This window comes from Pipistrellus hanaki (genome assembly GCF_964339955.1).
Source record: "Pipistrellus hanaki genome assembly, chromosome: 4".
NCBI classification, from domain to species: domain Eukaryota; kingdom Metazoa; phylum Chordata; class Mammalia; order Chiroptera; family Vespertilionidae; genus Pipistrellus; species Pipistrellus hanaki.
The window spans coordinates 102,086,392-102,102,468 of NC_140506.1; the positions used below are offsets into that span (position 1 = coordinate 102,086,392).

Genomic DNA, 16,077 nt, shown 5'->3' on the forward strand with positions numbered 1-16,077 from the left:
GCCTGGGGTTTGGCTTCCCGCTGCCCTGAGTGGGCCTGGGCTCTGAGTGCTCCCGTGCCAGGCCCTGGGCTACCCGGCTGTGCAGCCCTCCTCCAGGCACTGCCAGCGGAGGGCATCGCTGGGGAGACAGTGGCTGTGCTCAGCCACGTCTTCCGGACACCGCAGGGAAGGAGGGGCAGCGTGATGCGCGCCCGCCCGACCCCGCGTTGCTGAGGGCCCGGCTCTGCCCGCAGGCCCATGGCGCTGCCCTGGGGGGCCCTGCTGCTGGTGGGCGCTTGCATGTCGGTGGTGTGGACCTGGCCTGAGGAGGACGGCGAGGACGTGGACGAGGACACCATGCCGCAGCCCCTGCACATCGTGCAGGAGGGCCACCTGATGGTGCTGACAGCTGCAGGCCTGGCCCAGATGCTCAACCAGACCCGCTTCCTCCTGGTGCTTTTCTGTGAGTGCCATCCCGGGGCGGGGCCATGGGGGAGACCTGCTCCTTGTCCTGGAGGACAGAGGAGTTTATGTATTGCTACACACGAGAACACATGTTACTAACGTTAGAAAACCATGTGTATGTAACCTCATCTCCACCCCAGAGGAGAGTGCAATGCATCTGCATTTGGGCAGCCTTCCTCCGGGCCGGGGCTCCATGGGGGAGGCGGAGAGGAGGGAGGGCCTTCCTGAGGGGGGACCACTCAGCTGGGGCCTGGGGTAGGCAGGCAGCAGCCCAGGCCAGATCCAGACGAACAGCTTTCTGGCAGCAGAACCAGCAAAGGCGGAGGCCAAGGAGCCATGTGCCGCTGTGGTTGAGGAGAAGCCCTGGGGCGCTGCTTATGGGGAGCAGCGGAACCCAGGCCATGGCGATGGAGCCCAGGCCATGGCGAGGGCGAGGGCGAGGGCAAGGGAGAGGGCGAGGGCGAGCGTGAAGGTGAGGGCTTTGCTGGCCGGCCCCGAGGGCTGGAGGGTTGATACCCATGGAAGGCCCAACCCTGGGAGCACCTGGACACTGTGAATTGCCCTCAGAGTGCAGATGGGTCATCCTCAGAACACTGTCTCCTGCGTGAGTGGGAGCCTGGTCTGACATGGGTTTCCCACCCTCAGCAACAGGGGCACTGCTGGGGCCACTCCCAGCCGTGCGCGGTGGGCAGTGCCTGTGTCTCCGCTAGAGGCACACACGCCAGCTTGAGAGCAGAGATGCCCCAGACATGTCCACCCGTGTGAGGAGGCGCTCCCCTTCCTCAGGGGCTAACTCCAGCCCTCCCCCGCTCGCTCTGGGGCTCACAGGGGGCGGACTCTCTGCTAAAGGCAGCAAACACTGGCTCTCGGCCATTGCCACGGCCACGTCTGCGTTCTGCGGCAGAGCACAGCCTGTTCACAGGCTCGCCCCACCCCCAGCGCCAGCCACAGGCGGGCTGCAGCCTGGGGCGGGTGACAATGCTGCCACCGCCTTCCTTCGCCAGGAACAGTGGTTCCCTCGCCCAGGAACAGTGGTCTGCTGGGATCCAGACATCTCCATGGGACCCGTCCAGAGGGAACCTGTCAGAGCTAGGCCGAAGGTTGGCCAGCCAGGTCACCATAGTGGTTCCAGTGGCTGGCACTCCGGTGCCAGCGCTTTGCTTCCGTGTAGGACCCTCCTCAGGGGCAGGACCCACTAACTTCTCCTTGTACAGACAAAGAAACCAAGGCACAGCCATGTTCTAAAAACATCTTACTGGGCCTCAAGTACCACAAGCCACGTGACTGTTTCATGGGGGAACCTAAGGCGTTTGAGTTCAGCGAGCGCCCGACATGTGCCAGGCTGGACAAGGTGGCACTCAGGACCTGAGGAGGCTGTGCCATCCCGGCGTCGCCAAGCCTGGCCACACCAGCGCGTCCAGCCGGCCAGGGCATGGCCACAAGCTCTGAGGGGGACGTGTGTGTTCATCTCACCTTGACATCCTCACCATCGGCCTCCTCCTGGTGGCAGGGCCAGCGACCCAAGAGTCCCCGGCTTCTCTCCCACTCCCACCCAGATCTGGTCTTGGCTCAGCACAGCAGCCCCCCAGGGCACCTCAGGCTCCAGCCACTCCCTGGCTCCAGCCCCCACCGCCTCCCCGGGCTGTCAGTGCTGTCAGGCCCCCCTGGCCATTACTTCCCTCTGATTTAATCTCCGTAGAGCACATACAGTATGTCAAACACAAGGCCCGCGGGCCAAATTCATCCTGCCAGGCCTTGCAATGTGGCCCGCACCGCGCTGTCATCACTGCACTCCGCTGTCAGTTTATGACATTGTCAGTTTATGACTGTTCAGTAAACCATTCGGCCCGCAATTTAGGTTGGATTTTAGATTTTGGCCCCTTCTCTGATTGAGTTCGACACCCCTACGGCGTAGAGCATTCAGAGAACCCAGGGCAAAGTAAGTCAGGTCACATCTCACTGGCCTCTCACCCTCCATACCTTCCACCGCCCTCAGGGAAAGACCAGTCTGTGCAGTGGCCTGCAAGGCCCTACCTCAGGGCTTTGTGCCTCCTGTTCCTCTGCCTGCACACTCCCTTCACATGTCACATGGCCTGCTCTCACCGCCTTCAGTTTTAGGAAATGTCCCTGCTCGGCCTCCCTGCTCAAACCCAGTCCCCTGACCCTCCGTGTCCTTAGCTCTGGTGGGCTTTCTCCCTGGCACTGACATCTGACCAGAATTGGCCCACTTCTTCCTTTTGCTTGTGATCTGTCTTCTCCAATGAGAGCGGGGTTTCTACCTGTTCATTGTCAATCCCAGCACCTACAGCAGTGCCCAGCTCAGGCAGATCCTAACATAGGATCTTGTGTTTGCCAGCTGGCTGGGTGGCCGGCTGACTGGTTGGATGGCTGGGTGGGTGGGTGGCTGGGGGCTGGGTGGATGGCTGGGCAATGGCTGGGTGAATTTCTAGGTGGGTGGATGGCTGGCTGGGTGGATTCCTGGGTGGGTGGATGTCTGGGTTGGTGGCTGGGTGGCTAGGTGGATGGCTGGGTTGCTGGGTGGATGGGTGGGTGAAAGGTTTGGTGGCAGAATGGGATGGGTGAGTGGATGGGTTGATGGCTTGGTGGCAGGGTGGATGGGTGGGTGGGGGTAGATGGGTGGATGGCTGGGTGGGTTGGTGGATGGATGGGTGGATGGCTTGGTGGCTGGATGGATTGGTGGGTGCCTGGCTGGCTGGGTGGATGGCTGGGTGGTGGGTGGATGGCTGGGTGGATGGGTGAGTGTCTGGGTGGGTGGATGGCTGGGTGGGTTGGGTGAGTGTCTGGGTGGGTGGATGGCTGGGTGGGTTGGGTGAGTGTCTGGGTGGGTGGATGGCTGGTGGATGTCTGGGTGGGTGGATGGGTGAATGGCTGGCTGGGTGGATGGCTGGGTGGGTGGGTGAGTGTCTGGCTTGCTGGGTGGATGGCTGAATGAAGCCCCATCACTGTTATAGGCAGGTCTTTGCCTTTGGCTGTCAGCTCCTGGCTATCACAACATTCCCTCCCTTTAATGTGGGAGCCTGAGTTGGTGTGGAGCTGTGAAAGCCCCCCATGGGCAGCCACCCCCGATGCTTCTCTTGCATGGAGCTGCTCCCTTAGAAGCCCAGGTTTGCACGCTGTCAGCCACAGGCCAGCCCAGGCCCACCGCTCTGGGAGGCAGCGGGAGAGGCCGGCGGGCAGGGCTGCAGCCTGGCTGGTGCTGAGGGAGGGCACTGAAAGCAGTGATGGCCAAGGCAGGGGGACATGCATCCTCTGTGGGGGAAAGCCCGACTCACTCGCTGACAGGGTGTTTGGTGAAAAGGACCACTCACTTCCTGGCCAGTGGAGGGCTGGCAGGGCCGATGCCTGCTGCTTGGGCTGGCTTTCTGGTCTTGCTTCACAAAGACTTCTCTATAGAACTTGAAACCTGTCTGTGGCAGTGGGGTGGTTTCTGTTCTCCAAGTGCCCCAGATGGACAAGGGTGCTGGAAAAAGATGAAGGTTCGGGCTTAAAAAGAAGCCAACGGCCCACTTCCCTGGCTCCACCCCCTGCCCAGACAACAGGCCATGAGGGCCCAGGTGTGAGGGCCCAGGTGTGAGGGCCCAAGTGTGAGGTTAGGTTTGAGTATCCAGGTGTGAGGGCCCAGGTGTGAGGGCCCAGGTGTGAGGGTCCATGTGTGAGGGCCCAGGTGTGAGGGCCCAGCAGTGTGAGGGCCCAGATGTGAGGACTCAGGTGTGAGGGCCCAGGTGTGAGGGTCCAGGTGTGAGGGCCCAGGTGTGAGGGCCCAAGTGTGAGGGTCAGGTTTGAGGGTCCAGGTGTGAGGGCCCAGGTGTGAGGGCCCAGGTGTGAGGGTCAGGTTTGAGGGTCCAGGTGTGAGGGTCCAGGTGTGAGGGCTCAAGTGTGAGGGTCAGGTTTGAGGGTCCAGGTGTGAGGGCCCAGGTGTGAGGGCCCAGGTGTGAGAGTCAGGTTTGAGGGTCCAGGTGTGAGGGCCCAGGTGTGAGGGACCAGCAGAGTGAGGGCCCAGGTGTGAGGGCCAGGACATTTCCCACCCTAAGCCCAGCCAGGAATTTTTTAATTTAAATTTTTAATACAGTGCTAGAAGACTGGTGTATGAAATTTATGCATGGTTGGGCCCCCTCGGCCCGGCTTGCACCTTCTCCAATCTGGGATCCCTCAAGGGATGGCCAACTGCCAGTTTGGCCTGATCCCACAATTGGACATTCCTCTCAAAATCCAGGACTGCTGGCTCCTTAACTGTTCACCTGCCTGCTGGCCTCATCCCCCTAACTGCTCTCCCCTGCCAGCCTGATTGCCCCAACCACCTCTGCCTCAGCCCCACCACCATGGTTTTGTCTAGAAGGTTGGCCGGAAGACATTCACTCTAATTAGCGTATTACCATTTTATTAGTATAGATAATTGGCATACAATGTTATATTAGCTTTAGGTATACAACATAGAGATTCACTTATATTCCTGACAATGTGATCATTAGGCTGTCACTGTACAAATTTTTTTTTTATTTTTAAAAATATTTTTATTGATTTCAAATTGGAGGGAAGAGGGACAGAGAGATAGAAATATCAATGATGAGAGAGAATCATTGATCAGCTACCTCCTGCATGGCCCCTGCTGGGATCAAGCCCACAACCAGGCATGTGCCCTTGACCAGAATTGAACCCAGGACCCTTCAGTCTGCAGGCCGATGCTCTATCCACCAAGCCAAACCAGCTAGCGCTCACTGGGGGTGGCTTCAGAGGGTGGGGAGCATCACAACCTCTTCCTACAACCCCACTTCCCTCCCTCCATCCCACACACTGGCCTCCTTACTGGAAAGTCCCCTGCATATTTTATGCAGTGGGAGGGCTGTGGGCCATTTGGCCTGTCAGCTCCTGGACTTGCCACAGGAGGGTGTTCCTGCTCTCCTGTCTCCCTGCTGCTCCTCTAGTGTCTGACCATAAAAATCTTACAATAATAATAGCAGCTATTACATGTCCTATCTAATAAAAGAGTAATATGCAAATTAACAATCACTCCGCTACATCCACAAGCCACGCCCCAAACCAATCAGGAGTGAGTATGCAAATTAACCCCAACCAAGATGGCTTTGGCCACAGAGTGAGCAGGAGAGAGGCTTGGGTTTCCCCAGCGATAAAGGAAGCCAAGCTTTCCACACACCCTGGCAGGCCCAGGCTTTCGCTCCAAGCTACAAAGTTTCAATTGTAGAAGATAAATAAACCCCAGATACCGGGACCTCTGCTTGGGTTTCCGGGGTATGTGGCTGGCCTGCAAACACCACAGGCCCCTTGCCCAGGCCACCCCACATCCCAAGGGAACCCTCAACTTGATCCAAGACACCCTTCAAGGCAAACCAGCTGGCCCCCACCCATGCACCAGGCCTCTATCCTATATAATAAAAAGAGTAATATGCAGATTGACCACCACTCCAACACACAAGATGGCTGCCCCCATGTCAAATATCCTGCCCCATGTGGATACAAGATGGCCACCACAAGATGGCCAGCAGGGTAGGGCAATTAGGAGGGATCAGGTCTGCAGGGGAGGGCAGTTGTAGGTGACCAGACCTGCAGGGGAGAGCAGTTAGGGGCAAACAGGCTGGCAGGGGAGCAGTTAGGCATCAATCAGGCTGGCAGGGGAATGGTTAGGGAGTAATCAGGCTGGTAGGCACAAGAGATTAGGGGCAATCAGGAAGGCAGGCAGGCAAGGAATTGGGAGCCAACAGTCCTGGATTGTGAGATGGATATCCTATTGCTCGTTTAGCACTGGGATCGGGCCTAAACAGGCAGTCAGACATCCCTCAAGGGATCCCAGATTGGAGAGAGTGCAGGCTGGGCTGAGGGGCACCCCTTCCCCCGTGCACAAATTTCGTGCACCAGGCCTCTAGTGTATAATATAATATGCAATATGTTAAAACTTATTTTATGTATGATGTATGTATATATATGTTGTATAAATACAACACACATACAGTGCATGTTGTATTTATATGTAACTGTATATTATTACTATATTAACGCACAGTAACAGCATGTGCTGAGGGTTTGGCAGGCTAGTGGGGGTTAGAGAGCCTCCGCGTGGGTGCTGATCCTGGCTCCACGCTGCCACGTGGCCCTGGGCAAATGGGTCATTTTGTTGCCATCAGTTTCCTCCTCTGCACATGGAGATAAGAAGATGTACCCATAGGGCCCTGGGAGGATTAGTGGCGTAACTCATGTAAAGCTCTTAGGCACTTCTAACCGACTGTTCAGTGAACCCATTGGTGTGACAACCCCAGGAGGCAGCCACTGTTTCCCACTTTCCTGTGAGGAAGGTGGGTTCGCAGGGTAAATCACCCAAAGCTGCATCGTTTCCAGGGAGACCAAAAGCCCCTCCCCCAACACCTGATACGTGTCTTCCAAACTGGCCCTGGCAGGGCCCACGTGGGCCATCTCTGACGCTGACCTGGCACCAGCAGAGGGTGAGATAGGCAGGGCACACCAGATGGCTCTCCCCGGGGAGGCAGCCCAGGGCTCAGTGGGCCCCCCTCGCCCACTCTTTCAGACGACCCGTCCTCCAAGCGGTCCAGGAACCTCGCCGCGGAGCTGGGCAGAGCCGTGGAGATCGTGGGCAAGGGCAAGAACGGGCTCGGCTTTGGCAAAGTGGACGTCACAGTGGAGAAGGAGCTGCGCCGGGAGTTTGGTGTTCAGAAGCCCCCGGAGTTGAAGCTGTTTTTTGAAGGCAACAGGCTGGCGCCCATCAGCTGCAAAGGTAACGGTGCTCCAGTCGGCGCGGCAGGGGCAGCGGTGGACACACACACACCAGCATCCCGGGGGCTTAACAGAGTCACAGACTAGTTACTGCTCCCGAGAAACCCAGTTAGCAGCTAGAGTGGAGAGGGGGCTCGCTCCTCACCACCGTTCACAGACCAGCCTCCTCCCAGCGGTGGCTCCTCTGTCTCCTCCGCGTCCCCCAGTGACGGGCAGGCCGCAGGGGGGCTGCTGGAGGCGGTCATGGCCCTGGTCTGCCGGTGGCAAATCACTTCTCTTCTCCTTCCGCTGACCAAATTCTGCTTCAGGACTCCACCCGCTGACACGCAGAGCATGTGTGCGGAGGAAAAGACAGGTTCAGTGAGCTTCTAGCTACATTCTCTACAGTTTGCATGCCAGCTGGCAGGTTCTAGAAAAGCACATGAGCTGGGATAGTGAGGTGCATGATTTATAAATCACCAGAGGTCAGAGAGTGAATTCCTAACTCCACCGGACCCCGCCCCCAATCTTCTCTCTGGAACCATTTCAGTTTAAACCTGGTCCCAGGCCAAGGAAGCACTGGCTGCCAGAGGGAGCTGAGAGGTGATGGAACCAGACAGGCTGGGGACAGGCTGGCTTTGACTCTTCTGTCATCACCCATGTCAGCCACTGACCCAGTCAGTGGCTGGCTCCCCCTCTGGATGTGGAAATGCTCAAGGAATTGTGTGCTCAGTGTGGCTCATGCCGGTCACAGCTCTAAAGGTGTTACCTGAGGCGGTGCCCCGCAGGCCCAGGGGGCAGGTGGGAGGAGCCTCAATAGTCAGTATTTTAAGCCTTCGGGCCAGGTGATCCCTGTCACAGCTGCTTAAGTCTGTGGATGCAACGGACCAGCAGCCCTGTGTAAGCAGGTGGGTGTGGCAGAGTGCGGATAAAACTTTTCTTATGAAATCAGTTGGCGGCCAGATGGAGCTGAGGCTGGCTGGCCTGCTCCTGCTGTGCTGCTCTGAGTGAGCGGCAGGAGGGTTCCTCTTCTCAAATCACTGCTTTCCTGGCCCCCCGGCAGGGCCTGGGAGGCTTAGGTTCCTAAGGGGCAGGTTTAGGGTTCGAGTGGGCAGAGTTGCAGGGCTGTCCAGGAGGCGGGCCGGGGCCTTTCCCACCCCCTCTTCCTCAGAGTCCCCACCAGGGGAAACGGCGTGGGTGCGGAGGGAGGGTGAGGGCCCGGACGGTATGCTGCTCACTGGCCATGAGAACTGGCCCAGCCTTTTGGTGTCTCATGTCCTCAGCAGAACAGAGTGGGTGCCACTTCTGCTGACTGGCAGGCTCCCTGAGCTGATAAGGGTGACAACATGACTTTCGTGAAACTCTGGGGGAGGCAGGTGGGCTTAGTCTTGTTGGGGCAGAGCCCCGGACCACAGGTCCAGCTCCTCAAGGCTGGGGCTGGACTGGGCTTTGGCTGTTTTTGAGGGAGCGGACATAGGTGCCTTCGGTACCTGCGAGGAATGCATGCACAGGGGGCCACCAGCCAGCATCCCCCGGGCAGCACTGTGTCCTCTCCTCAGACCCGAGCGCCAGGACACACCTGCCCAGTGGGAGGAGCTACTGCCAAGTTCAGAGCTACCTCAGTCCCATGGGGTCAGAGGGGCAAAAGGAGTTCACGGATCCTATAGAGCAGTGGTTCTCAGCCTTCCTAATGCCGCAGCCCTTTAATCCAGCTCCTCATGTGGTGGTGACCCCAGCCATAAAACTATTTCCTTGCTACTTCATAACTGTAATTTTGCTGCTGTTATGAATCGTAATGTAAATATCTGTGTTTTCTGATGGTCTTAGATTGAGACCACAGGCTGAGAACCGCTGCTGTAGAGCCCAAGACCATAAACCTAAGACCATCAGAAAACACAGATATTTACATTACGATTCATAACAGCAGCAAAATTACAGTTATGAAGTAGCAAGGAAATAGTTTTATGGTTGGGGTCACCACCACATGAGGAGCTGTGTTAAAGATCATGGCATTAGGAAGGTTGAGAGCCATTGCCATAGAGTGTGGCCCAAGGTCAAGTTCCCTAGATCCAGCTGATAAGATTCTTCACCAAACTCACCCTAAGTGACTTCTTGGGCACCCAGTCAGAGTCAGACACGTTCAACTTGGGAAGAGCAGGCTTGCTACACAGTTCCCGGGGAACCGTGGGGCTCACGTGTCTGTCTCTCTCCAGGAGTGGTTGAGTCTGCTGCCTTGGTCGTTTGGTTGAGAAGACAAATTAGCGAGAAAGTGTTTCTGTTCACTGACATCCACCAGGTGGCAGAGTTTGTGAAAGCCAGGCCCTTGGTGATCATTGGCTTCTTCCAGGTACTGAGTTCAAGAGGTGGGGTAGCTTTTCAGTGGGAGAGGAGTCCTGTGCCTGGGGAGTGGGGCGTGCTGGGCTGGGGGAGAGGAGAGGTTAATTCCTTGGGTTAATTTCTATTCTTCATTTTCCAATGAACTGGCTTTCTGGGGGAACTGCAGGGTTAAGATGAAGAGAGAAAAAAAGAAAGCTGAACGGGTAGGCAAAGCTGATGAGGGAGGTGGACAGGGGTGGAGAAAGGAGACTAAGCTGGTTTGATAGTATAACTGACCATTTGGGGTTTATTTAGAATAGCATCGAATAAACAATTTTCAAATTGTTTCCCCATTTGGAGAATGGGTTTCTTTACATCTTACCTCATTTCCTGTAACCTGGATGACTCCTCCCCTTGTCAGTGAAGTCAAAATCCTGGCACTGAGTCTACCCCTGGGAAAAGTTACTCTCTCGCCTGTCCCACTTTTTGACAGTGTTTTTGGCCCTAAATTTTTAAGCTAAAAAATGAAGCTGAAGCTACAGCCATATCTTGATACCAAAGTTATATTTGATGCTACATGTGGCCAATCAATTGCTCCTTCTGAAAGCAATTCAGGAATACATGTTACAAAGCCCCAAGCCCTCTAATATGTGGGGAAGGTCTACACTATCAGCTCTCTCCATCATCTCTATGAATTTGCCTATTCTGGCCTTAGTCATGGCCATAACAGTATTCTGGGCATGATAACTCCATAAAATGGGATTGAGGTGACTCAGCAAAACCTCAAAAGTTGGAAAGGTAAGGAGACAAATTGTTCACCACTTCCACCTTGACCTTACGTGAACCAGCATCTTGCATTTCTACCAACACCTTACCATCATCCTTCCCCAAACAGGATTTAGAAGAAGAAGTAGCAGAGTTGTTCTATGATGTGATCAAAGATTTCCCAGAGCTGACGTTTGGAGTGATGTCGATTAGCAATGCCATTGGGCGTTTTCACGTCACCCTTGACAGTGTCCTGGTGTTCAGAAAGGTAGGCCTTTGAGCCCATTGCTATTGAGGGGTCTCTAGTCCAAACAGGGGACTGTGCATGTATGTATGGGTTTTGGGTACCAATTCTGATTCTGCCCCTTATGAGCTAAATGCCACTGACAAGTTGGCTTTTGCAAAATCAGTTTTCTGACTTTTTCTGGCTTTTGTAGCCCTCCTCCTATAAGCTCATTCTCCTTTCTTCAACAAGGATGTGTTATTAAGTTCCACTTTCTGCCTTGTGTTTTCTTCTTGTCCACCCACCCTCACCCACCTCTATCAGCAGTTACTATTCAGTCACCCAGTGGCTTACAAGCCTCCACACTCCAGTCAGTTGTGTCTTTTCTCCAGACCTTTGTATCCATCACCAAATGTCTCAACATGCCAAGTCTTAATCTCCCCTCTGAGTCCCTTTCCAGGGGTTTTTCTCTCTCCAGTGGTACCACCCTCTCTCCCATTACCCATCTGAGCAAAGCCAGTCAGCCAGGCATCATTCTACACCTCCCTCTTCTCCATCCCGCATAACCAAGTCATCACTCCAACCCTACTGATTTTAAATCCAAAGATCCCTTGCATCTATCCATTTTTTTCTACTGCTTCTTTCCAGATGGAGTGACCATTATTTTCCACAGCCCAATGCAACATCCATCCAACTGATCTACCACAGTCTCTTTTGTTCTCTAATGAGCAGCCTTTCGAAAATTCACATCTATTAGCCCATTAATGACTTCCCTTTATTAATCCTATTATTATAGGGAAAAGACTCAAGTCCTTAAAGAGACCCACAAGGCCTTCCACAGTCTAGTCTCTATTACACCTTCCTCCTTCCCCTCTGGGGTCTAGATCTGAGCTATCCAGTATGGCGGCTGCTGACCATTTGTGACTATTTACATTAAGATGTTAGTTCCTCAATCCAACTAGCTTCACGTGGACAGTGGCTACTTCATTGGGCAGCTAGAGTCACAGAGCATTTCTGTTTTCACACAAAGTTTCACTGTGGTCCGGTTCCTTGAACATGCCTACTCCCTCCCCCCACCAAGCCAAATCCTTACAATAACCAAGCTACTCATAGGTGTGGCTCAGAGAGGTTGGGTTATTTGCCTAAGGCCACACAGGAGGTAGGTAGTCATACCCAGAGCTGACTGATCTTTAGAGAAGACTATGAGCCCATGGAAATCACTGAAAAGTGTTAATTCAGAGATTAAAATAACTTGGTTTGTGTTTCTTGAATGGGACAACACAGAGTCCAGAAATAGTCCCAAATACATATGGTGATTTACTATCTGATATCTCAGGTTAATAGGGATATGGATGTTGTTCAATGACTAGCCATTGAAAGCAAAACACTAAAGCTAAATTCATGAATCACTCTTTTCACCAAAGTGATTTCAGATTAATCCCTGATTAAAATATATAACAATGAGACGGTGGAAGGGTTAGGAGATAGCACAGGGGCATTTGCTTTGTGGTAAAGTTCTTTATAAAGCACGACAGAAACTCCGAAACAAGGGAAATAAACACTGCTACATTCGGACCACATAAAAGTGTAAAATGTCTGCAGAAAAACCCCATGGCAAAACCAAAGCCAAGTAGCCAGCTTGGAGAGTGCCTTGGGGAGAGATCTGGCCTATCCAATGGTTAAGGCTATGGCCCTGGTGTCAGATGCCTGTGCTGGACCCGGGCTTCCTACCACCAGCTTAGAGACCTCGGGCAAGCCTCCTCACTGCTCTGGCCTCGCGGCAAAGCAGGAGGACCACCATGTGCAGATCAGGAGGAGTTCTGAGGACTGAGTGAGTCAGGGCATCTGACGTGCTCAGAGTGGTGGCTGGTACACAGGAGACCTCAATGAGTCTAGTTAGCATCATTAGAATAGGTTTAAGGCCAGAAAAGACTGGACTTTATCTGGAGGACAACAGGGTCTATGAAGTGTTTAAGCAAGAGAATGACACAGTCAGATTTGCATCCTAACAACTCACTGTGGCTGAAGTGTGGGCTGGACTGGAGGACAGTGAGGGGAGAGATTAGAAGACCATTGGGAATTTTTTCACGAGTGCAGAGAACAGGTATGGACTAGACTCTAGAGCACATGTGTCAAACACAAGGCCCGTGGGCCAAATCCATCCCGCCAGGCCTTGCAATGTGGCCCGCACCGCGCTGTCATCACTGCACTCCGCTGTCAGTTTATGACATTGTCAGTTTATGACTGTTCAGTAAACCATTCGGCCCGCGATTTAGGCTGGATTTTAGATTTTGGCCCCTTCTCTGATTGAGTTCGACACCCCTACTCTAGAGGGTAGGATTGGTGAAGAGACGAGAAGGAGATAAAAAAAAAAAAAAAAAGGAGAGAAATTAGGAGATGACTGATTCTCCTTCCCCACACCTAGACTTCGATCTTGGGCTACAGAGAATTACAGTGTTCCCTCTGCTGACCAAGGTCCTTCTGAGAATAAGTCATCAAGCAGGATTAAACATGTGTAGATTAAACATGCATAGATTAGGCACCGAGACCCTTAATACCTGATGGAGGCCTGACCCGAAGGAAGAAAGAAGAAAGAAAGAAGGAAGGAAGGAAGGAAGGGAGGGAGGGAGGGAGGGAGGGAGGGAGGGAGGGAAGGAAGGAAGAAAGGGAGGGAGGGAGGGAGGGAGGGAGGGAGGGAGGGAGGAAGGAAGAAAGGGAAGAGGGAGGGAGGGAGGAAGGAAGGGAGGGAGGAAGAGTCCCTAGCCACAGGGGAGTTCTTAGAAGTTATCAAAGCCCCTTAGCAGAGCCCCTGCATGTCCCAGAAAGGGGTTTGCCTTGTATTCCTGACACACTCAGTCTTTGGTCAGGAGCCGTGGGAGGGCCATTCAGCATGGCACTGACTGCTGGATTTCCGAGCAGGGCAGCGGGAGTGCCGTCCACTGCACTCCTTGCCTTTGTGGATCTGAGGTTTCCACGCCACCACACACCCATGGCCTGTGGCCAATCGCCCGGCTACCTTCCTGCTGCTGTGCCTGGATCATTGGATTGCTTTGTCAACAGGGGCTTCCTTTAGTCCCCCCGGAAAGTGTGCTGTTTATGTTTATTGAGAGCCTGTATCATGGGAGCTGACGCTGCCAGTGTTTCCTTTTGTCCCAGGGGAGAATCGAGAGCCGCCAGGAGCTCATCAACGACAGCACCAACAAGCTTGTCCTCAACCAGCTCATCCGACAGCACCTCTCCGGCTTCGTCATTGAGTACAGCACCGAGGTCAGTGAGCGAGCTCCCGGGAAGGGCCGCCTGGCCTCGGTGGGTGGGCGTGACCCGTGTCCTTGTCATGCAGAGTAAGGACCTGATTTATCAACTGCACATCCGGAACCACATGCTGCTTTTTGCCTCCAAAAGCTGCAAGTCCTTCGGTGCGATAATGCAGCATTACCAGCTGGCCTTGGAGGAGTTCCACTACAAGGTCTGTGCGGCACCTTCTTCTCTTTTGTTTTAATAAAAAAAAACAAAAACCTTTGTTGTTGAGAGTATTACAGATACTCCTCTTCTCCCATTGCCCCCTCCACCTGGCTCCCCCCCACCCAGGCCTCATCCACCCGTTGTCTATCCACAGGTAATGCCCAGGTGCCCATCCAATCTTTGGCTAATCCCTTCCTGTCCCTCCTCCACCCCTTCCCTCCAAGATTTGTCAATCTGTTCCATGTTTGCATGCATCTAATTCTATTTCCTCCCAAAAATGTAGTTTTATTGATTTCAGAGATGAGGGGAGGGGGAGAGAGAGATAGAAACATCAATAATGAGAGAGAATCATTGATTGGCTGCCTCCTACAAGGCCCCAACTGGGAGTTGAGCCCACAACCCAGGCGTGTGCCGTTGGCCAGAATCAAACCCAGGATCCCCTTCAGTCTGCAGGCCTATGCTCTACCCATTGAGCAAAACCAGCTAAGGCTAATTCTATTTTATTCATTAGTTTTATTTTATTCATTAGATCATTTCATTTATTTTGATTTTTAGATTCAATGTTTGATAGATATGCATTTATTGCCATTTTCTTGTCATATTTTTTTTTATCTGTTTCTACTTCTCCTTCCTCATTTCCTTCTTCTGCTCTGTCTTCTGGAATTGGCTGAGTGGCCTTGTGTAATAGGTGTTCTGCAGGGCCCAGTGGCTCAGCCTCCCCAGTCACCTGAGCTGGGCACTCTAGCTTGGCTGGGCGTACAGTCTTGTACTTGAGCCTTGATTGCTGTTGGTGTCCAGGCCAATTGGCTGTGTGGATCAGCTGCAACTACAGTGAAGAGCTGCTGTGCAGGAGACACTCCTATGGGGCAGGACTTGCTTCAGTGGGGCTTAAGTGTATCCCTGTGGCTGTGTAGAGTTGTAATCTGGTGTGGTCTGAAGTTCACTGGATGCATTGGCTTTGGGTCCTCCTGGGCAAAGTCAGCCACTACCTGGGGCCACTGGGCAGGAGCTACAGAGAGATCTGCAGATGGCTACTACTTATATTGGGCCAAAGAATGTCCAGATGAGTCACAGCTGTAAAGCAAGGCAGGCTGGTGCTAGTGCCAGGTCTTGGGCCTCTTATTGATAGGTATGGAGCACGCTGACACCAGCTGCTACTTCTTTAAGAGATTTAAGCAAAATCTGAAGCCTGAGCCAGGACAGGCCATTCATATGGAAAAGCAGCTGCAAACCACTTGGATGGGACTGCAAGTTGGATGGGGCAGGATCTCAGGAGTGAGCAGTGTGGATCATGCTGATGGAGATTCAGATATGGTGCCAGTCAGCTCTGCAATGGGGGAGGTATCAGCACAGGAATAATGACCTCTGTGAGCACCCCTCTCTGGGAGAAAGCCGCCCCAAGTTCCTGCCCTAATGGCAGACCATCCAGTTCCTCCTTGTATGTCCCTGGATTCCCCCAAAGCTGCCACCTGGCCCTGGAGGTCAGAGGAGACAGGACCTTGTCAATTCATGTTCTGGCCCTTTAATACCTGGGACTCCAGCAGCCTCCATGTCACTCGGTCACAATTCCCACTGGTTTTTACAGCCTGAGGTTACAGGGTCTTCTCTTTCCAACACTGAAACCCTGGGCTGGGAGGCTGGTGTGGTGTTGGGACCCCTTGCTCCTCACAGGAGGCTTTGGAGATATCCCTCCCGATTAAAAAAGTGCCACAAGTGGGTTTTGGACCAGCTCACTTTGTGCCTCTTCCCTCCTACCAGTCTCAGCGCAGTTTATGCTTAACTTCTCTAGTTGTAGGATTTCCATTCAGGCAGTTTTCAGGCAGTTCTGAATGGTTGTTCTGTGTTGTGTGAATACCGGCGTCTACCTACACCACCATCTTGGTTCTATGGCACCATTCTTTCTTGGGGCTCCTGGATGATGATCCCAGACATGAAGACCCAGACACCATTTACTTGCCTTGCTGGTTATAAATGAAGCCAGGAATAAGTTGCATATTAATTTATATACCAGTTTACTGTTTTGCATTTCAGTCCTATGAATTCTTTGCTATTTAATTTTTAATCTTCTTTTTCTTATTTTTGACATTACAATGTCCCCCCTTTTTACTCCCTGTTGCTCTTTTCCT

At 53.4% G+C, this 16,077-nt stretch overlaps 1 protein-coding gene across 1 annotated transcript in view; it reads left to right on the forward strand.

Moving 5' to 3' along the window:
* Positions 1-237: 237 nt before the first annotated feature.
* The window catches only part of PDILT (protein disulfide isomerase like, testis expressed), a gene marked incomplete at its 5' end in the record, with an annotated part of 29,773 nt that continues 13,933 nt past the window's right edge, over positions 238-16,077 (forward strand). The window contains 6 exons of the mRNA XM_084882151.1: positions 238-442; positions 6,923-7,207; positions 9,399-9,532; positions 10,397-10,534; positions 13,646-13,756; positions 13,830-13,955. Coding sequence (XP_084738277.1) covers positions 238-442; positions 6,923-7,207; positions 9,399-9,532; positions 10,397-10,534; positions 13,646-13,756; positions 13,830-13,955 — 999 coding nt within the window. The remainder of the gene's footprint in view (positions 443-6,922; positions 7,208-9,398; positions 9,533-10,396; positions 10,535-13,645; positions 13,757-13,829; positions 13,956-16,077) is intronic.